General features: G+C 38.9%; 1 protein-coding gene across 50 annotated transcripts in view; it reads right to left on the reverse strand.

Annotated features, from left to right (window-relative positions):
- Positions 1-15,557, reverse strand: part of TTN (titin) — a 324,829-nt gene that overhangs the window by 18,514 nt on the left and 290,758 nt on the right. For all 50 annotated transcript variants that reach the window (XM_069068526.1, XM_069068527.1, XM_069068543.1 and 47 more), the window contains 20 exons: positions 14,843-15,139; positions 14,151-14,738; positions 13,739-14,041; positions 13,331-13,627; positions 12,387-12,674; positions 11,806-12,105; positions 11,246-11,548; positions 10,853-11,158; positions 8,929-10,695; positions 8,085-8,378; positions 6,995-7,282; positions 6,579-6,878; positions 4,421-6,487; positions 4,011-4,313; positions 3,621-3,926; positions 3,239-3,529; positions 2,725-3,021; positions 2,267-2,572; positions 573-878; positions 208-489 (listed from right to left, as the gene is read on the reverse strand). In XM_069068526.1, coding sequence (XP_068924627.1) covers positions 208-489; positions 573-878; positions 2,267-2,572; positions 2,725-3,021; positions 3,239-3,529; positions 3,621-3,926; positions 4,011-4,313; positions 4,421-6,487; positions 6,579-6,878; positions 6,995-7,282; positions 8,085-8,378; positions 8,929-10,695; positions 10,853-11,158; positions 11,246-11,548; positions 11,806-12,105; positions 12,387-12,674; positions 13,331-13,627; positions 13,739-14,041; positions 14,151-14,738; positions 14,843-15,139 — 9,489 coding nt within the window. The remainder of the gene's footprint in view (positions 1-207; positions 490-572; positions 879-2,266; positions 2,573-2,724; positions 3,022-3,238; positions 3,530-3,620; positions 3,927-4,010; positions 4,314-4,420; positions 6,488-6,578; positions 6,879-6,994; positions 7,283-8,084; positions 8,379-8,928; positions 10,696-10,852; positions 11,159-11,245; positions 11,549-11,805; positions 12,106-12,386; positions 12,675-13,330; positions 13,628-13,738; positions 14,042-14,150; positions 14,739-14,842; positions 15,140-15,557) is intronic.

The raw sequence follows: 15,557 nt of genomic DNA on the forward strand, positions 1-15,557 counted from the left end.
CAGAAACATATTACTTTCTACTTGCATGGTTGGCTGATTGATTTTTTTTTTTTGCACAGAAAATAACTAGTGTGATATATGATCCTCCATGATTTTATCTTTCTTTTTTATTTTTTATATAAAAAGGGTCTAAGTGGGTCAGGGGCATTCTTTGAGACAACATTAAAAAATACTCAAAGATCGATTAAGTTTAAGAGAAATGCTTACCATACACTTTTACAAGGACTGTTGCTGACTTTTTGCCAGATTGATTTTCTGCTTCAATGGTATATTTTCCAGCATCATACCGGTTAACTTTGTCAACAATAAGCAAAGTATAGCTTTCAGTAGTGTCAATAATAGCTCTACTTGCAAGATCGATGTCCTTTTTGCTCCATGTAATAACAGGAGGTGGCCTTCCTGATACAGATACCATAAGGCGCAAAGAAACCCCAGCTCTGACAGTAACGGTTTTCTTCAGATCATCAGCAAGCTCAAGATCAGGAATTTCTGGAAGACAAATACCAAAATGAATTAATTTGCAAACCACTTAGAGAACAAACAATTCCATTAAAGAGTTAAATTATAAATACCTAGTCTTTCTACAGGTTCAATTTCAGCAGTTGATTCACTGTATTCACTCATGCCATTTACATTTACAGCAGCAACTCTGAAGCAATATTTCTGGCCAGTTTTAAGATCTGGAACGGTGAATTCAGGATTTCTTAGAGTAGCATTTGTATGCACTCTGTACCATTGATCAGTTTCTTTTTCTTTCATTTCAAGTACATAGCCTATGATGTCAGCACCACCATCATACATTGGTTTTGTCCATGCCAGGCTAATGCTGAATTTGGTTGTGTCTACAACTCTCGGAGCAGAAGGTGGTCCAGGGGTATCTTTGGAAGAAAAGAACAGAGGTGTTATATGAAACCCTTGGGATTTGTAGTTCATGATGTCAGGTACTATCCGTGTGCTTCAGTACTTGTTTAGTATGATGAATTTTTATAGCTATATCCTTTGGTCACTTTTAGTTTAGTATTGGATGGTTATGTGGGTTTTTAAAGGATCGTGCCTCATCGCAGCATGGTGATGCAGGGTCATCAAAAGCTATGTGTGACAATGGAGCACAAACTTTGGGATGTTGGTTCTGGTGACATACTGTTTGCTTCCCAAGCACCAACCTAAGGCAAAAAGGCTCATCGCCAGTAAGTAGTGAGACTTTCTGGAGATGGATTCTTTGGCCATGACAACTCGAAAAAGCAAAAAGAAGAAAATGGTCCTCAGTCTTATATTGTCCCTTTCTGCTTCTGTAATGAGGGTGACAATGTAGCAGAAAAGGGGGAAGGGAATGCTTAAAAGAGCACACTTTTTAGCCCATCTTAAAAAATACTGCACTGGAAATGCCCCTTGCTGCGTTAGCTGTGTCCTTCAATCCCTACTATCTATTTCAGCTTTTTCTTGGTGTTAGGACACTCACAAATCTCCCATATCTTTCAGTTAGGTTTTTCTTTAGTGGTTTGCCTCATCTGAGGAAAGCACCTATTTACTGTCTTTGACTCTTAAACTTTCTATGACATTTATCTATTTTTCCCCTCTCCTTATAGAAAATCAAATTGCTGAGCTCTGATGCTTAGATCTTTAAAGCATTTTTTTAATTAGCAAAATAATTTTTTAAGCAAATTATTTCTTTTTCTATCACCTCCTTTCCGTTTGGAAAAACAAAAACAAAATAGTTTTATCTCAGGGTTCAACTGCTACTTAACCTTCCTGCCTCCAAAAATGGTAGGAAGAATGTGGCCTCGGACTAAGAATAAGAATTTTGCTTCCATCTCAGTCACTGATAGCAGGGTTGTTACTTTTGCCTTACTAATGTAAAAATTATTTTGCATATAATTTTATTAATTAATAGTAGTTTTCAGCTTACTTAAAACCCCTTAAAGTGATATTTTCTTTTTTCCTCTTTGCAAAGAAAAAAAAAAAAGAATTATCCTTACAATTATGGATTATTCATTTGCAGGGGGATTCCCAGAACATAGTTTTCATTCCCTACTCCTCTCCACTAAACACATGGCAAGGGTTTCTCATAGAGAGGAAAACTGCAACTATTCTTAGAAATATATCAGTCTTTTGACTCATTAAGTAGTAGAATAAGGAAAATTTATAGTTATTTAACATGGGCAATATTTAAAGGCCACACCTTTTGGGTAACATTACTTTCTATGAGTTCTCTGAAACAGTGAATGCCTTGTTCATCAGGAATTAAGAGGTACTTCTTGGAACTTACATGAAGGTTCCTTGCATAAGATGAAGTTGGAAGCTTCACTAGGCTCACTGTTACCAGCAGCATTTACTGCTGTGACCCGGAACTGGTAATCACAGCCTTCCATTAAGCCAGTCACTTTGAGTCTGGTGTCGTAAACAGTATAATCTTTATTGACCCGTGTCCAACGCAGACTCTTCTTTTCACGTTTGTCAACAAGGTAGTTGTTGATCTCATTGCCACCATCAGATTCTGGCTTTTGCCACTGAATGATGACATGCTCTTTGCCAACACCCACTTCCTCAGGCATACCGGGTGGTGACGGGATCGCTGTTTATGATTTTATGAAACAGAAACAATTAGCTTTGCATGAAAGACAGGGGTATTCCCATGACTGCCTACCTCCCACCTTCCCCTTGACCCTCATGAATTTCTACCAGAAAGTCATGAATGATGGCTAAAATAATAATAGTAATACTCACTGAATGAATTTCTAGCAACGATGGGTCCTGTTTCAACAGGTACACCTGGGCCATATTTGTTGACTGCCCTTACACGGAATATGTATTCATTGTTCTTGATGAGTCTGGTGACCACATGTGATAAAGTTGGACATTCGGCCTCAACAATGACCCAGTTGAGTCTGCTTGTTTCACGTCTTTCCACAATGTAGTGAGTTATTTCTGCACCTCCATCTTCTTGAGGGAGGCTCCAGGCTAGAGTGCATTTCTCTTCTGTTACTCTGCTGATAGTGAGGTTTCCACATGGACCGGGAGAATCTGAGGGAAAAAAAGCACAATGACATACAGTGAATTAATCAACAAGCATTAATTAAGAGCCTACTTTATGCCAGGCACTGTGCTAAACAGTGGGAATGCAAGGACAAAACAGGCCTTGACCTCAAGGAACCTGTATTTTGCTGGAAAGAATATTCATTCCACAGTGGATATTTCAGTATAATAAAAGAGTATGCACACTGAACTGGGAAATACTTACCAAGTACTTTGACCATGACAGATACAGTTTTGGTTCCACTGGCGTTCTTCACAGTTAACGTATATTTTCCACTATCGCTTCTATCACAGAATTTGATTATAGCAGTGGCTCGTTTTCTGGTATACTGCAAAGACACCTTTTCACAGAGGTCTAACTCTTTGTCTCCTTTGGTCCAGATAATTTTGGGCTCTGGTTTGCCACCAACTGCTGCATCGAGAACAAGATCAGATCCAGCTCTGATAGTTACAATATCTCCTTGCAATCTAGCATCCAATTCAGCTTTGGGTGGTGCTGTCAAAAAATAAAACAGATCCAAGTAAGTATTTGACAACTTGTAACTCAAGTTGTGGTAACTTAAAGAAGGCACTTGACTTTTTCTTACAATATTCATCTCTGCAAGTGACAGGACCCGTGGATTCTGACCCTTTACTAATGACACCAGCTGCGTTCTTGGCTAATATGCGGAATTCATAGGTGTCTCCTTCACTTAGAGCTGTCACAGTGAAGAAATTCTCAGATACTATGGTGTAGTTGCACTTTAGCCAGCGACCGTCTCCTACATCACTGACTGGTTTCCGTTCTACAATGTAGCCTATAACCTTGCTGCCTCCATCATAAACTGGTGCAGACCAGCTCAGTGACACTGTGGACCTAGTGACATCTGTTACCTCTGGTCTTCCTGGTGGATCTGGAAGAGATATGAAAATAAAGTTAAACATTGTTCCGTGATGCCTGAAGAAGATAAAAAAGACTCTCCCAATGTGACACTTACCAACTGGGTTTTGAGCTACCATAGGTCTTGAAGCTTCACTAGCTTTGCTAACACCTGCTGCATTTAGTGCATAAGTCCTGAACTGATATTCCAGACCTTCCACCAAGCCAGTTACTTTGAAGTTGCATTCTAAGCAAGGTACTTTGTTTTCCTTCACCCAAAGAATGGTGTTACGTTCTTTCTTCTCAACCCAATATCCAATGATTTTGCTGCCACCATCATGGTATGGTTCTTCCCAACGGATAGACATGGCATTTGCAGACACAAAGTAGACCTCAGGCCTGGTAGGTGCACTTGGAGGGACTATTTAAAAACAATACAGAAAAAAAATAGTTAGATTTGGACTCAGTTCAGGAAAAAAAAGACATGGTTAACATTCACATTTGAGAAATTATATTTGTTTTCCTTACCAAATGGATGTTCAGCAACTATTGCTGCTGATTCCACAGGTTTGCTGACACCAAATCTGTTTTCTGAACTGATGCGGAAAGAGTATTCCTTGTATTTTGTGAGGTGGGTCACTTTAATTTGGGTACGTTTGACACTGGAATTTACAAGCTGCCAAGCTGTTGTCCCAGATTCACGTTTTTCAACTATATAATTAGTGATATCAGTGCCACCATTGTCCTTAGGTTCAGCCCATGACAGGACACATGACTCAGCAGAGACAGAGGAGACTTCAATTGGGCCAGTAACTGGACCTGGCCTTCCAATGACAATGACAGTGACTATAAAGGTTTTTACCCCTGCGGTATTCTCAAGGGTCAAATAGTAACGTCCAGAGTCTCCTCTCATGCTCTCTTTGACACTAAGTGTGGTTCTGTCTTTTGTTGTCTTGATACTCATTCTATCAGTCTCCTTAAGTCTCATCTCCTCAAGTTTCCATGTTACTTTGGGAGCTGGGCGTCCACTGATTGGTATGTCAATGGTGAAAGGGCTTCCGGCTTTGCAAGTTATGATCTGATTAGTAATTCCACTGAGATCTGCAGTCGGTTCAATCTGTGGCTCCTTGATAATGACAGAACAGAAAGCTTCTCGGGGTTCACTGTAGCCTGCATCGTTCTTGGCCTTCACACGGAATTCATACTCAGTGTTTTCTACGAGGCGTTCCACTGTAAAAGTAAGCTGCTTTGTGTGACCAGCTTCAACCCAGAAATCAGAGCCCTTCTGTCTCATTTCAAGAAGGTAGCTGGTGATCCGGCTTCCTCCATCATGATCAGGTTTAAGCCAAGCTAACACTGCTGAGGACTTGCTTGTGTCAATGATATCAAGTCTCTTAGGTGGAGCAGGTTCTTCTGTGGCAACAATTGGTTCAGGCATTTCATATGGTTCACCAATGCCATACTCATTTTCTGCAGAAACACGGAAGTAGTGGGGGACTCCTTCTAAGAGGTCGGTGACCTTGAAGATCTGGCGAGTGCATTTTTCACTGACAACTTGCCAACTACGACGACTTGCTTCTCGTTTCTCCACCACATAATGATGGATTCGGGCACCACCATCAAGGATGGGTGCATCCCACATTAATGTAACAGATCCTCTGGTCACATCCTTGAAGGTAATGGGACCAGGTGGACCAGGAGAGTCTAGTACCTTGACAGTGAATGTTATAGATTTACTTCCACTACTGTTTTCCAAAGAGAAGGTATATTTACCAGCATCATTTCTGTTGCAGTTCTCCACAGTAAGAGTGCTGAAGGAGTCTGTTATATGAATGTCAGCTCGAATACTAAGGTTAGAATCTGGTTTACTCCATACTGCAGTAGGAGTAGGCCTGCCACTGTAGGCAATGAACAGACGAATACTGGCCCCTGCTCTAACAACATGAGTTTGCTTGAAGTTCGCATCAATATCAAGTTCAGGTGGTGTTAGTCTGTCAACTGCCTGAATTGTACCAGTTACCTCACAGCTTTCTCCTCTACCAGCTCCATTGACAGCACTAACTCGGAATTTGTATTCTTCACCTGCCTGCAAATCGGTGACAGTATATCTAGTTTTGACACATGCCTCAGCATTGACCTTCTGCCAGTCTCCCAAGTCTGCCTTGCACATTTCAATGACGTAGCCAATTATTTCCATTCCACCATCAAAAACTGGTTTGGCCCATTCTAAGCTTACAGTTGTCTTTGATGTGTCTGTCACTTTGACCACAGCAGGAGCACCTGGTGGGCTCACTGGTTCTCTACATTTAATCAGTCTTGAAATGCCACTTGAAGGTCCTACCCCTGCAGCATTTTCAGCCATGACATGGAATTCATATTCATTGCCTTCAGTCAGCCCAGTAACTTTGTGTCTGGTCTCAGTAATTGGGCGTTTGCTGATTACTTTTACCCATCGCGTGCTCTTCTTTTCTCGCCTTTCAAGGATGTAGTGCTGGATTTCATTGCCACCATCTGATTCTGGCCTAGTCCATGTGAGTGTAATGCTGTTGCCAGTTATGTTGCTAGGTTCTGGAGTACCAGGTGCATCTGGAACAGCTACAGAATAAAAAAATCAGTTAGACACACATGCTAGAATAGTGGATTGCTGTTTCATGTCTTTGTCGTAAGTGAAAAGGAGAAAACTTACTGTACTGTATTTGGGCAACCACTGGCTCAGAATCAAGTGGCCTGCCAACACCAATTTTGTTAACTGCAGAAACACGGAACTGATATTCATTGCCAGTTATTAATTTAACTGCAGTGTAACTAAGAGCTTCACACTTATCCTCGATGAGGGCCCATGCAAGCCTGCTCGTTTCTCGTTTTTCAATCAGGTAGTGAGTTACAGGAGAACAACCATCATTCAGGGGAGGGTCCCACCAGAGTGTCATCTTCTCTCCAGTTATGTTAGTGAATCTTATTGGCCCAACTACTTTTCCTGGTGTATCTATAAAGGAAAAAAGTTATTAGAGTCAGAGTTAACTTTTACATTCAGAATAGAAATAAGCATTCCAAAATACAAATTGTACTACATGGGTTATAAAATTATGCTTTTATAAGTACCTTGTACTTTCACGGTAAGGTCTTCTTTTGTGGAGCCTGATATGTTTTTGGCTTCAACAGTGTATACACCACGATGGTCACGATTGACATCCCTGACAAAGAGACTGGTGGATCCAAGGACATCTGTTATTTCCACATTCATTTTCTTTTCAATCTCTTGTCCATCTTTATACCAAGTTACCCGAGGTACTGGTCGACCCTTTATCAAAGCCTTGATTCTTAGGCTCTCTCCAGCCTTAATAATAAGACCATCAAAGTATTCAGGACCAAATTCTACTGTTGGAGGAACTATAAAAGAGAAAAGAAAACAAAATTAGCTCCTTCTTTGGTTTATTTTACCAAAATATCATTCACTGGAGTAGTACTAGATTATAAAACCTGAAAAAAACCCCCAACCTATGGAGTTCAACAGTAATACAGAAGTATTCTGAAAATAGGGCTAATTATTAATAAAGTAAAAACCATCATTTGAATATTATCAATCTTTCCTCATTACTATTTTGTCATTTGTTGTGTACAAATAAAAATGAAATTTTTAGAGGCTGCTGGCTAAGGTTTTGAAAATAATTTATGTTTCAAAGTTAAACAATCTTCTTTGTAGTACTATATATGTTTAATATATATATATATAATATAACAATATATTATATATAATATATATAAATATATAATAATATAGTACTATATATGTTTAAATATGTTTCTGGATATAAACATAAACTAGGGTCAAATATGTTAGTAGCTATAATAGTATACTTCCATAATTTCATTCAAATGATAATGGGGAAAGAAAACTATTAACTCCATGAAGTCTTATTTCTTGTAAAGATATTAATATAAAGGATGGCTGAAATCATAATATTTAAAACTCATCCATTTTTACTTACATACTTTCTATATGAAGATATGGCAAAATTAACAGGCATATATTTTTTTAAAATTGCATCTATCTGAGGAAAAAATACAATTTGCTTCATAGCAGCATTTGAAGATGGGGGGGTGGAGATAGCAATAGCATCCCTATTTGATAGATAAACAGACTAATACGAGTTATTCTCAGTCACACAGCATCAGTAACTAAAGTGCTTACCATTCTCATCTCTTGTCATAATGTAACCTGAAGACTGTGAAGGGGGGCTGATTGTCCCAACAGCATTTCTTGCAATTATTCTGAACTCATATCGGTCTCCTGGACTAAGTCCTGTGACTGTGTACTGACATTCACTGACATCAGTAAAGTTGCATCTAAGCCAACGATCATTTCCTTGGCGTTTCTCAATACTGTAGGCGACAATCTTACTGCCTCCATCACGCAATGGTGGATTCCATTTAAGTGTGATAGTTTCCCGGGTGACATCAATGCTGTCAGGAGTGCCAGGTGGGTCTGAAAAGATTTTAGTGAAAATTATAGATGGAATTATTCTTATAAATAATTATTAGCCATATTAACTGATTTAGTTAATATGATAGCAGTCATTTGTATGGGGCTTTAAAGTTTGTAAAGAACTCTGCATTTATTGTCTGTAAATATAATTCTATGAAGTAGGAATTATTATTTCCCCATTTTGAAGGTGAAGAAACTGAAGCTAAGGGAGGTTAGGTGATTTGTTTAGGCTCATATAACCACTAAGTGTCTAAGGCCAAATTCAAACACAGATCTCTCCAAATCCTGGTCCTACCACAATCTTCACTCTGCTACCTAGCTGTCACCTTTATATGATTTCAATAATTAATTGATTTTAATATTACCAATCTGATTTGTGTATCATCTCTTCTTCTTTGTAAAATTAATGAATAGCCATATGGCCTTAAAACCAAATGGGGATGGAAAGGCAAGACATTTGGGTTACAAGTTATCTAAATAATAAAGCTATTTCTATTAAAAACAAACACAGTTACCAAATTTTAAAAATGTATAATATTCAGTCACTTACCTACTGGAGATACTGCTAGGGTAAATTTGCTTGGGTCACTAGGTGGGCTTAGGCCAGCAGAATTTTCAGCATACACACGGAACTGATAATCAAGGCCCTCAAGAAGTCCAGTAACTCTGTATTCTCTTCCAGAGATTGAAGTTGTGTTAACTTTCTGCCACAGGATGCTATTTCTTTCTTTCTTCTCAACATAGTATCCAGTAACTTCTGACCCACCATCATATGGTGGTGCATCCCAAGTCATAGACATGCCGTCAGAGGTTATGTTGTATACAACAGGCTTTCCTGGTGGGCCAGGCACCCTGAACTGATGTTTTGCCACAATAATTGTTGAGACAAGTGGTAGGCTTACTCCATATCGATTTTCTGCTCTAACTCGAAACTGGTATTCAGCATCTTTAACTAAGTTAGGAACTTTAAAAGTTGTCCTAGCAACACTAGAACACACCATTTTCCAGTTAGTCTGTGAAGCTTCCCGTTTCTCAATGCTGTAACAAGTGATTTCTCCTCCTCCATCATCTTCAGGAACATCCCATGACATGATAACACTGTCAGCTTTAATCTCATCAAATCGGATGGGTCCTTTGGGCTTGGATGGAGGGCCAAGTGTAATGATTGTAATGGGAAATGAATTTCTACACACTGCGTTATCTAGAATGACAGTATACTTCCCACCATGCTCTTTTTGCACATTTTTGATGCTCAAAGTTATTTTGTTTTCTGTTTTACTGAAACGGACCTGTTCACTTTCTTTCAGTGGCATACTGTCCTTTAGCCAACTGATAGATGGTTTTGGTTTTCCTTTGTAGGGCAATTCAAGGTGTACATTATGACCAATTCTTACACTGATCTGTGCTCCAGGAATTTCTGAGAGGTCAACTTCAGGTGGAATGACAAGCTGTTTCACAGTAATTGGTCCAATTACAACACCATCACTCAGTCCTTTCTCATTCTTTGCAGAAACTCTGAATTCCAGGACTGATTGTTCTTTAAGGTTGTCAACTACAATTTCACATGTCTTACTTATGCCGGCATGTGACCATACTTGTTCACCTTTGCCTTTCCTCTCAACAACATATTCTGTAATGACACTTCCACCATCAAAATCAGGTTTGGACCACTGCAAGGTAACTGATGTCTTTGTTGAATCTTTCATTGAAAGATCCCGTATGGGAGCTGGCACTTCAGCAGCTTTCACTGGATCTGTAGTTTCACAGGGCTCCCCTACTCCATTTTCATTTTCTGCAAGGACTCGGAAGAAATATGGAATCTTCTCTGACAAGTCTGTTACCTTAAAGGATGTATGGGAGCATTTGTGTGAAATTATGGCCCAGGTCCTTTTGGTGGCATCTCTTTTTTCAAGGACGTAATTTATTATGGGAGAGCCACCATCAATGAGAGGAGGCTCCCAGAACAGTGTGACAGTGCCCCGGGAAACATGTTTAACCTGTAATTTCTGGCAGGCTGCTGGTGTGTCAAGTACTTTAACACTCACAGATGAAGACTTTGGCTGCCCAATTCCGTTTTCTATTGTTAGGACATATTTCCCTGTATCATTTCTTGTAACTTGAGGGATGATAAGTAATGAAGATGAGTCAGTGTTCTGAATGCTGTACCTGGCATCACTGCCAAGATTCTTTTCGTCTTTTCTCCAGGTGACAGTGGGTGGAGGTCTCCCCTTAAATGGGATCAAGATTTGTACATCTTCACCAGCTTTTGCAATGATGGAAGTTCTAAGAGCCACATCTAAGTCAATCTCTGGTTCCTCTGTAGAACAACAATGAAAAAGAAAAGGACATTCAATATTCAGAATTTTAAAGGAATTGACAAAAAGCTACTTATGATTAAATAAGAAATAAACAAGGTGTACATGTATGTGAGTGCGCATGCATAGAGGAGATACCAACATATGTATGGTACCTACCAAGTATGTCTTTAGGTTGTACAGGCTCTGTCATTTCAATAGGCTCTCCTTGTCCAGCACAGTTTAGGGCAGATACACGGAAATAGTAATTAACTCCAGGTTTCAGAAGAGGTACAACATACTCTGTTGTTCTTACTTCTCCCTTGGTACTGACAACAGTCCATTCTTCACTGTCACCTTCTCTTATCTCCACAATATATCCAGTAACAGCACTGCCTCCATCATACACAGGTTTACTCCAGCTAAGAGTAATTGAGGATTTCGTTGAATCTACAACTCTCAGCTTGGCCGGTTGACCTGGTGGATCTATAATGAACCATCATAATGAGTTTCAGGATATATAACAAAAAAGAGACTTATATATGTGGAGATGGTTTATGTGTATTTCCTTACCAATAGGATCTGCAGCTTTGTAGAAATCAGATGGTTCAGAAAATGGACCTTGACCAGCTGCATTTACAGCACAAACTCGGAATTGATATTCGCTATTTTCAGTGAGTCCTGTCACTTTCTGTCTGGTGTCGCGGATGGTTTCTTTAAGTACTTTGAACCAGCCTAGACTCTTCTTATCACGTTTTTCAAGGAAGTAGCCACTTATTTCACTACCACCATCTACAACTGGTCGATTCCAAACAACGGTCATTGAATTTTTGGTAATCTTAGTCACTTCTGGTACACTGGGTTGCCCAGGTGTAACTATTTAAAAAAAGAGAAAATGTGCTTTTGAGAAGCAATATAACAAAAAGAACTCTATCACCCAACAATTTTTTAGACCTATCCAATCATGCTAGTTGAGGTGTTTTTGTTTTGTTTTGTTTTACTACCTTCTACTCGGTTCAAGAATGAGTCATGATATTTGTTAAGGGAAGGGAAACTAGTAAAAGTAAAATATATACTACCCACTTATAAAACCATGCATTTTATTTCAGTTATCTTTTCCCACTGTTTCTTACCAAATGAATTCTTAGCTACAACAGGCTCAGACTCCAGTGGATCACCAACTCCATACTTGTTCACACCTCTGACCCGGAAGATATATTCATTTCCCTTGATGAGTTTAGTAGTGGTGATGATGCACTCTTCCAGATTTTCAGATACCATAGACCATACAACCCGGCTTGTTTCACGTTTCTCCACAATATAATGAGTTATTTTGGCACCACCATCATCTTCTGGAGGCCGCCAAAGAAGAGTGATCTTTTCAGCAGTGACAGTCTTAAATTCAATTGGTCCACCTGGAGGCCCTGGTTTGTCTATTAATCAAAAAGAGATATATATGCAAGATTTTAAGATATGTAGCTTAGTTTATAATTGCTCACATGTAGGAAGGTAAAGAATAACAGAGGCTAGGGCGGCTAGGTGGTGCAGTGAATAGAGTACTGGCCCTGGAGTCAGGAGGACCTGAGTTCAAATCTGGCCTCAGACACAACACAAAAACTAGCCATGTGACCTTGGGCAAGTCACTTAACCCCAATGCCCTCCAAAAAGCAAAAAAAAAAAAAAAGAATAACAGAGGCTGGTATCTAGCTCCTACCTAGTATCTGCACTCTGATGCTGGCTGATGCAGAACCCATGGCATTTCTTAGCTTTAATTCATAGTGTCCACTATTGATCCTACTGGCATCTTTGATGAGGATAGATGCAAGGTCTGTTGTATTTTCAACAGATAATAGTGCATTTGTTTGTAACTCTCTGTCATCTTTGTACCATTCAATGGTCGGCTCAGGTTTGCCAGAGATTCCAGCTCTGAGCTTCACAGATGTTCCAGCTCTATATTTGACAATTTCTGTATACTCTAAAGGCAAGTCAATTGTAGGTCCACCTGAAAGATAGATAAGAAAAAAAATTTACATACATATGAGCTTGGGTATATACACACATATATATGTCACTTCAACAAATTCAAAGGCAAAATTTTTAGTCTTTATTACATAACATTTTTAGTAACTAGCCCAGCAGGCATGGCAAGGCCTTATTTCTCTTTTATTTCTAATAGTTTCTAGAAAATTAAAATTGGGATGGCATTGCATATATAAATTACTTTAGGTAAAATTGTCATTTATATTATATTGGCCCTACCTCAGACACCTACTAGCTGTGTGACCCAGGGAAATTGACTTAACATCTCTGAGTTCCAGTTTCCTCATCTTTAAAATGAAGGGGTTGGATTTGATAGGCTCTGAGGTCCTAAACTCTAAATCTGAGATTGTATGACTAATCAAAATAAATCATTTCAATTTACCTCAGAAAGCAATATTCCTCATCTATTCAGACATGATTTTAGGACTTGGTTCTAGGAATTTAATCAAGAGATTTAAATTTTGATAGTGAAAATATTCAAGTCATTCTATTTGAAAATTAAAACAAAGTAGTAAAACATGCTTTATGAACTGGTATGTAGTTTAAGTGAAAATCAAACTGCTTTTCAGCCTTATATATAGTCAGAAAAAAATTCTTCTGAATGATGAAAATTCTTACCATAAGTATCAATGCATGTAATGGGACCTACAACTTCAGAGGGATTGCTAATGGAGCCAACTGCATTCTTAGCAAAAACACGGAATTCGTATTGAGAATTCTGAGTTAAGCCAGATACAACAAACTGAGTCTCAATGACATTGGTGAAGCTGGCCTTGGTCCACCGGCCATCTGGAAGATCACGTTTCTCAACAATGTAGCCTGTTATCTTGCTTCCACCATCAAAAGCTGGTTTCTGCCACAAAAGGTTGACAGATGTCTTTGAAATATCTGTGACACGGACATTTCTTGGAGGTTCTGTAGAAATCAATACAAGAAGATTAGTTTCGCTTGTACACCAGATACGTAGTACAGGAATATTTCCAACGGGTAATTCTACCAGGCAGACTCTATCTTACAAACACTTACCACAGGCATCAATAGCCAGAACTGGGTCAGAAGGATGACTTGCTTTTCCAATGCCAGCAGCATTTTCTGCACATACCCTGAATTCATAAATAAGTCCGGCACTGATTGTACTGACTTTGAAGTGAGTTGTGCGAATGACCATTTTGTTAACTCTCTGCCATAAAATGCTGTTTCTGTCCTTCATTTCCAGATGGTATCCAATTACTGCACTTCCTCCATTGGACACTGGCTCATGCCAACCAACAGTGATGCTCTCCCGGGTGACATTTGTGACCCATGGTGTAGAAGGTGGTCCAGGTATTGCTAAATGGATGGAGAAATCCCACGGGTTAATAACAAAACTTTTCAAACATTTGGGCTAAAATAAATTGTAGGGATATAGGAAACATGTAAAGTTGTAATAATAACTTACTGTATGGGAGTTTGACAGTGACACATGCTGAATCTATGTGATCACTGATGCCAAAGCGATTTTCAGCCTTGATGCGGAACTGATACTCTTCTCCTGTTGTCAGTTTCATGACTTTCATCATGCTTCTTGCCACTGTTGCAGAAACTTCAGTCCATGCCGCGGTACTTGTTTCTCTCTTAAGGACAATATAGTTAGTCACTTGACTTCCACCATCGTACTTCGGTGGCTCCCATTTGAGAAGCACACTATCTTCGGTTACATCACTGATAACAACAGGGCCTGATGGAGGACCAGGTCTGTCCAGCACAACAATGTTAATAAAAGCTTTTGTTGTTCCACTGGCATTGGAAGCAGTTATCTCATACCTTCCAGCATCAGCAGCAACACTTTCTTTGAGATTAATGGTGAGGTTTTCGGCAGTGATTTCAGTGTTAAATCTCATGGTTGCTTTTAGTGAGACACCATCTCTGGATAATGTCACTTTGGGAAGTGGTTTCCCAGAAATTGGAATGTCAACCTTAAGGTTGGAACCTGCCCTGACGTAGACAGTATTACTTGGGAAGTTAGTCATATCAACCTCAGGTGGTTCTGAAAAATAAAATTTGGTGAGACCAAATGAAAAATTAGTTGAAAAAATGAATTTAAATCAATACAGAAAGTTTCAAAGTTTAGTTTAACATGATTGGGCTTACCTAGCTGGTCTTTAACAAGAACAGGGAGTAGAAGTTCTCTTGGATCACTTATACCAGCTTGGTTTTCAGCGAATACTCTAAAGAAATATTCAGATTTTTCTCTCAGATTGGAAACAGTGTGATGAGTGGTCTTAACAACTGCACATTTTATCCAGTTCTTCTGTCCTTTTTCTAAAGCTTCGACAATATAGTGTGCAATTCTGCTCCCACCATCATGCTCTGGCTTGAGCCATATCAGAGAAACACTATCTTTAGAAACACTTGCCACTCCGAGTTTTTCAGGTGGGCTTGGTTTTTCTAAGAAAGAAAAAACATCAAAAGAAAAGATCAAAACCAAAACATAATTTTCTCCTTAATTATTATATTTCATGAAAGTTACCAAAGCTATTACTCGAATAGATAAATATTTATTAAACATATACTATACGTGGAGAAAAGAAGACATGAGCTTTCATCTTGGCTCTATTTTTATTGACCACATAAATATGGGCAATTTACCACATGTCTCTGAGCCTCAATTTCCTTATCTGATAAATGAGGATAACAACTCCTAGAGTACTTAACTTACAGAGCAATGAAGCCCAAATGAGGTCATGTACATAAAATGCTTCAAGAATTTTAAGCAATTCCATAGGTGTCAACTATTATTATTATCATCACTAATTTGAATATGGCTAATTTTGTCCCAGTCAGCTAAGGATAACTACAATTATCT

This window comes from Petaurus breviceps, unplaced genomic scaffold (assembly GCF_028583685.1).
Source record: "Petaurus breviceps papuanus isolate PSGF00001 unplaced genomic scaffold, PetGlider_PUasm1.0 90763, whole genome shotgun sequence".
Taxonomy (NCBI): Eukaryota; Metazoa; Chordata; class Mammalia; order Diprotodontia; family Petauridae; genus Petaurus; species Petaurus breviceps.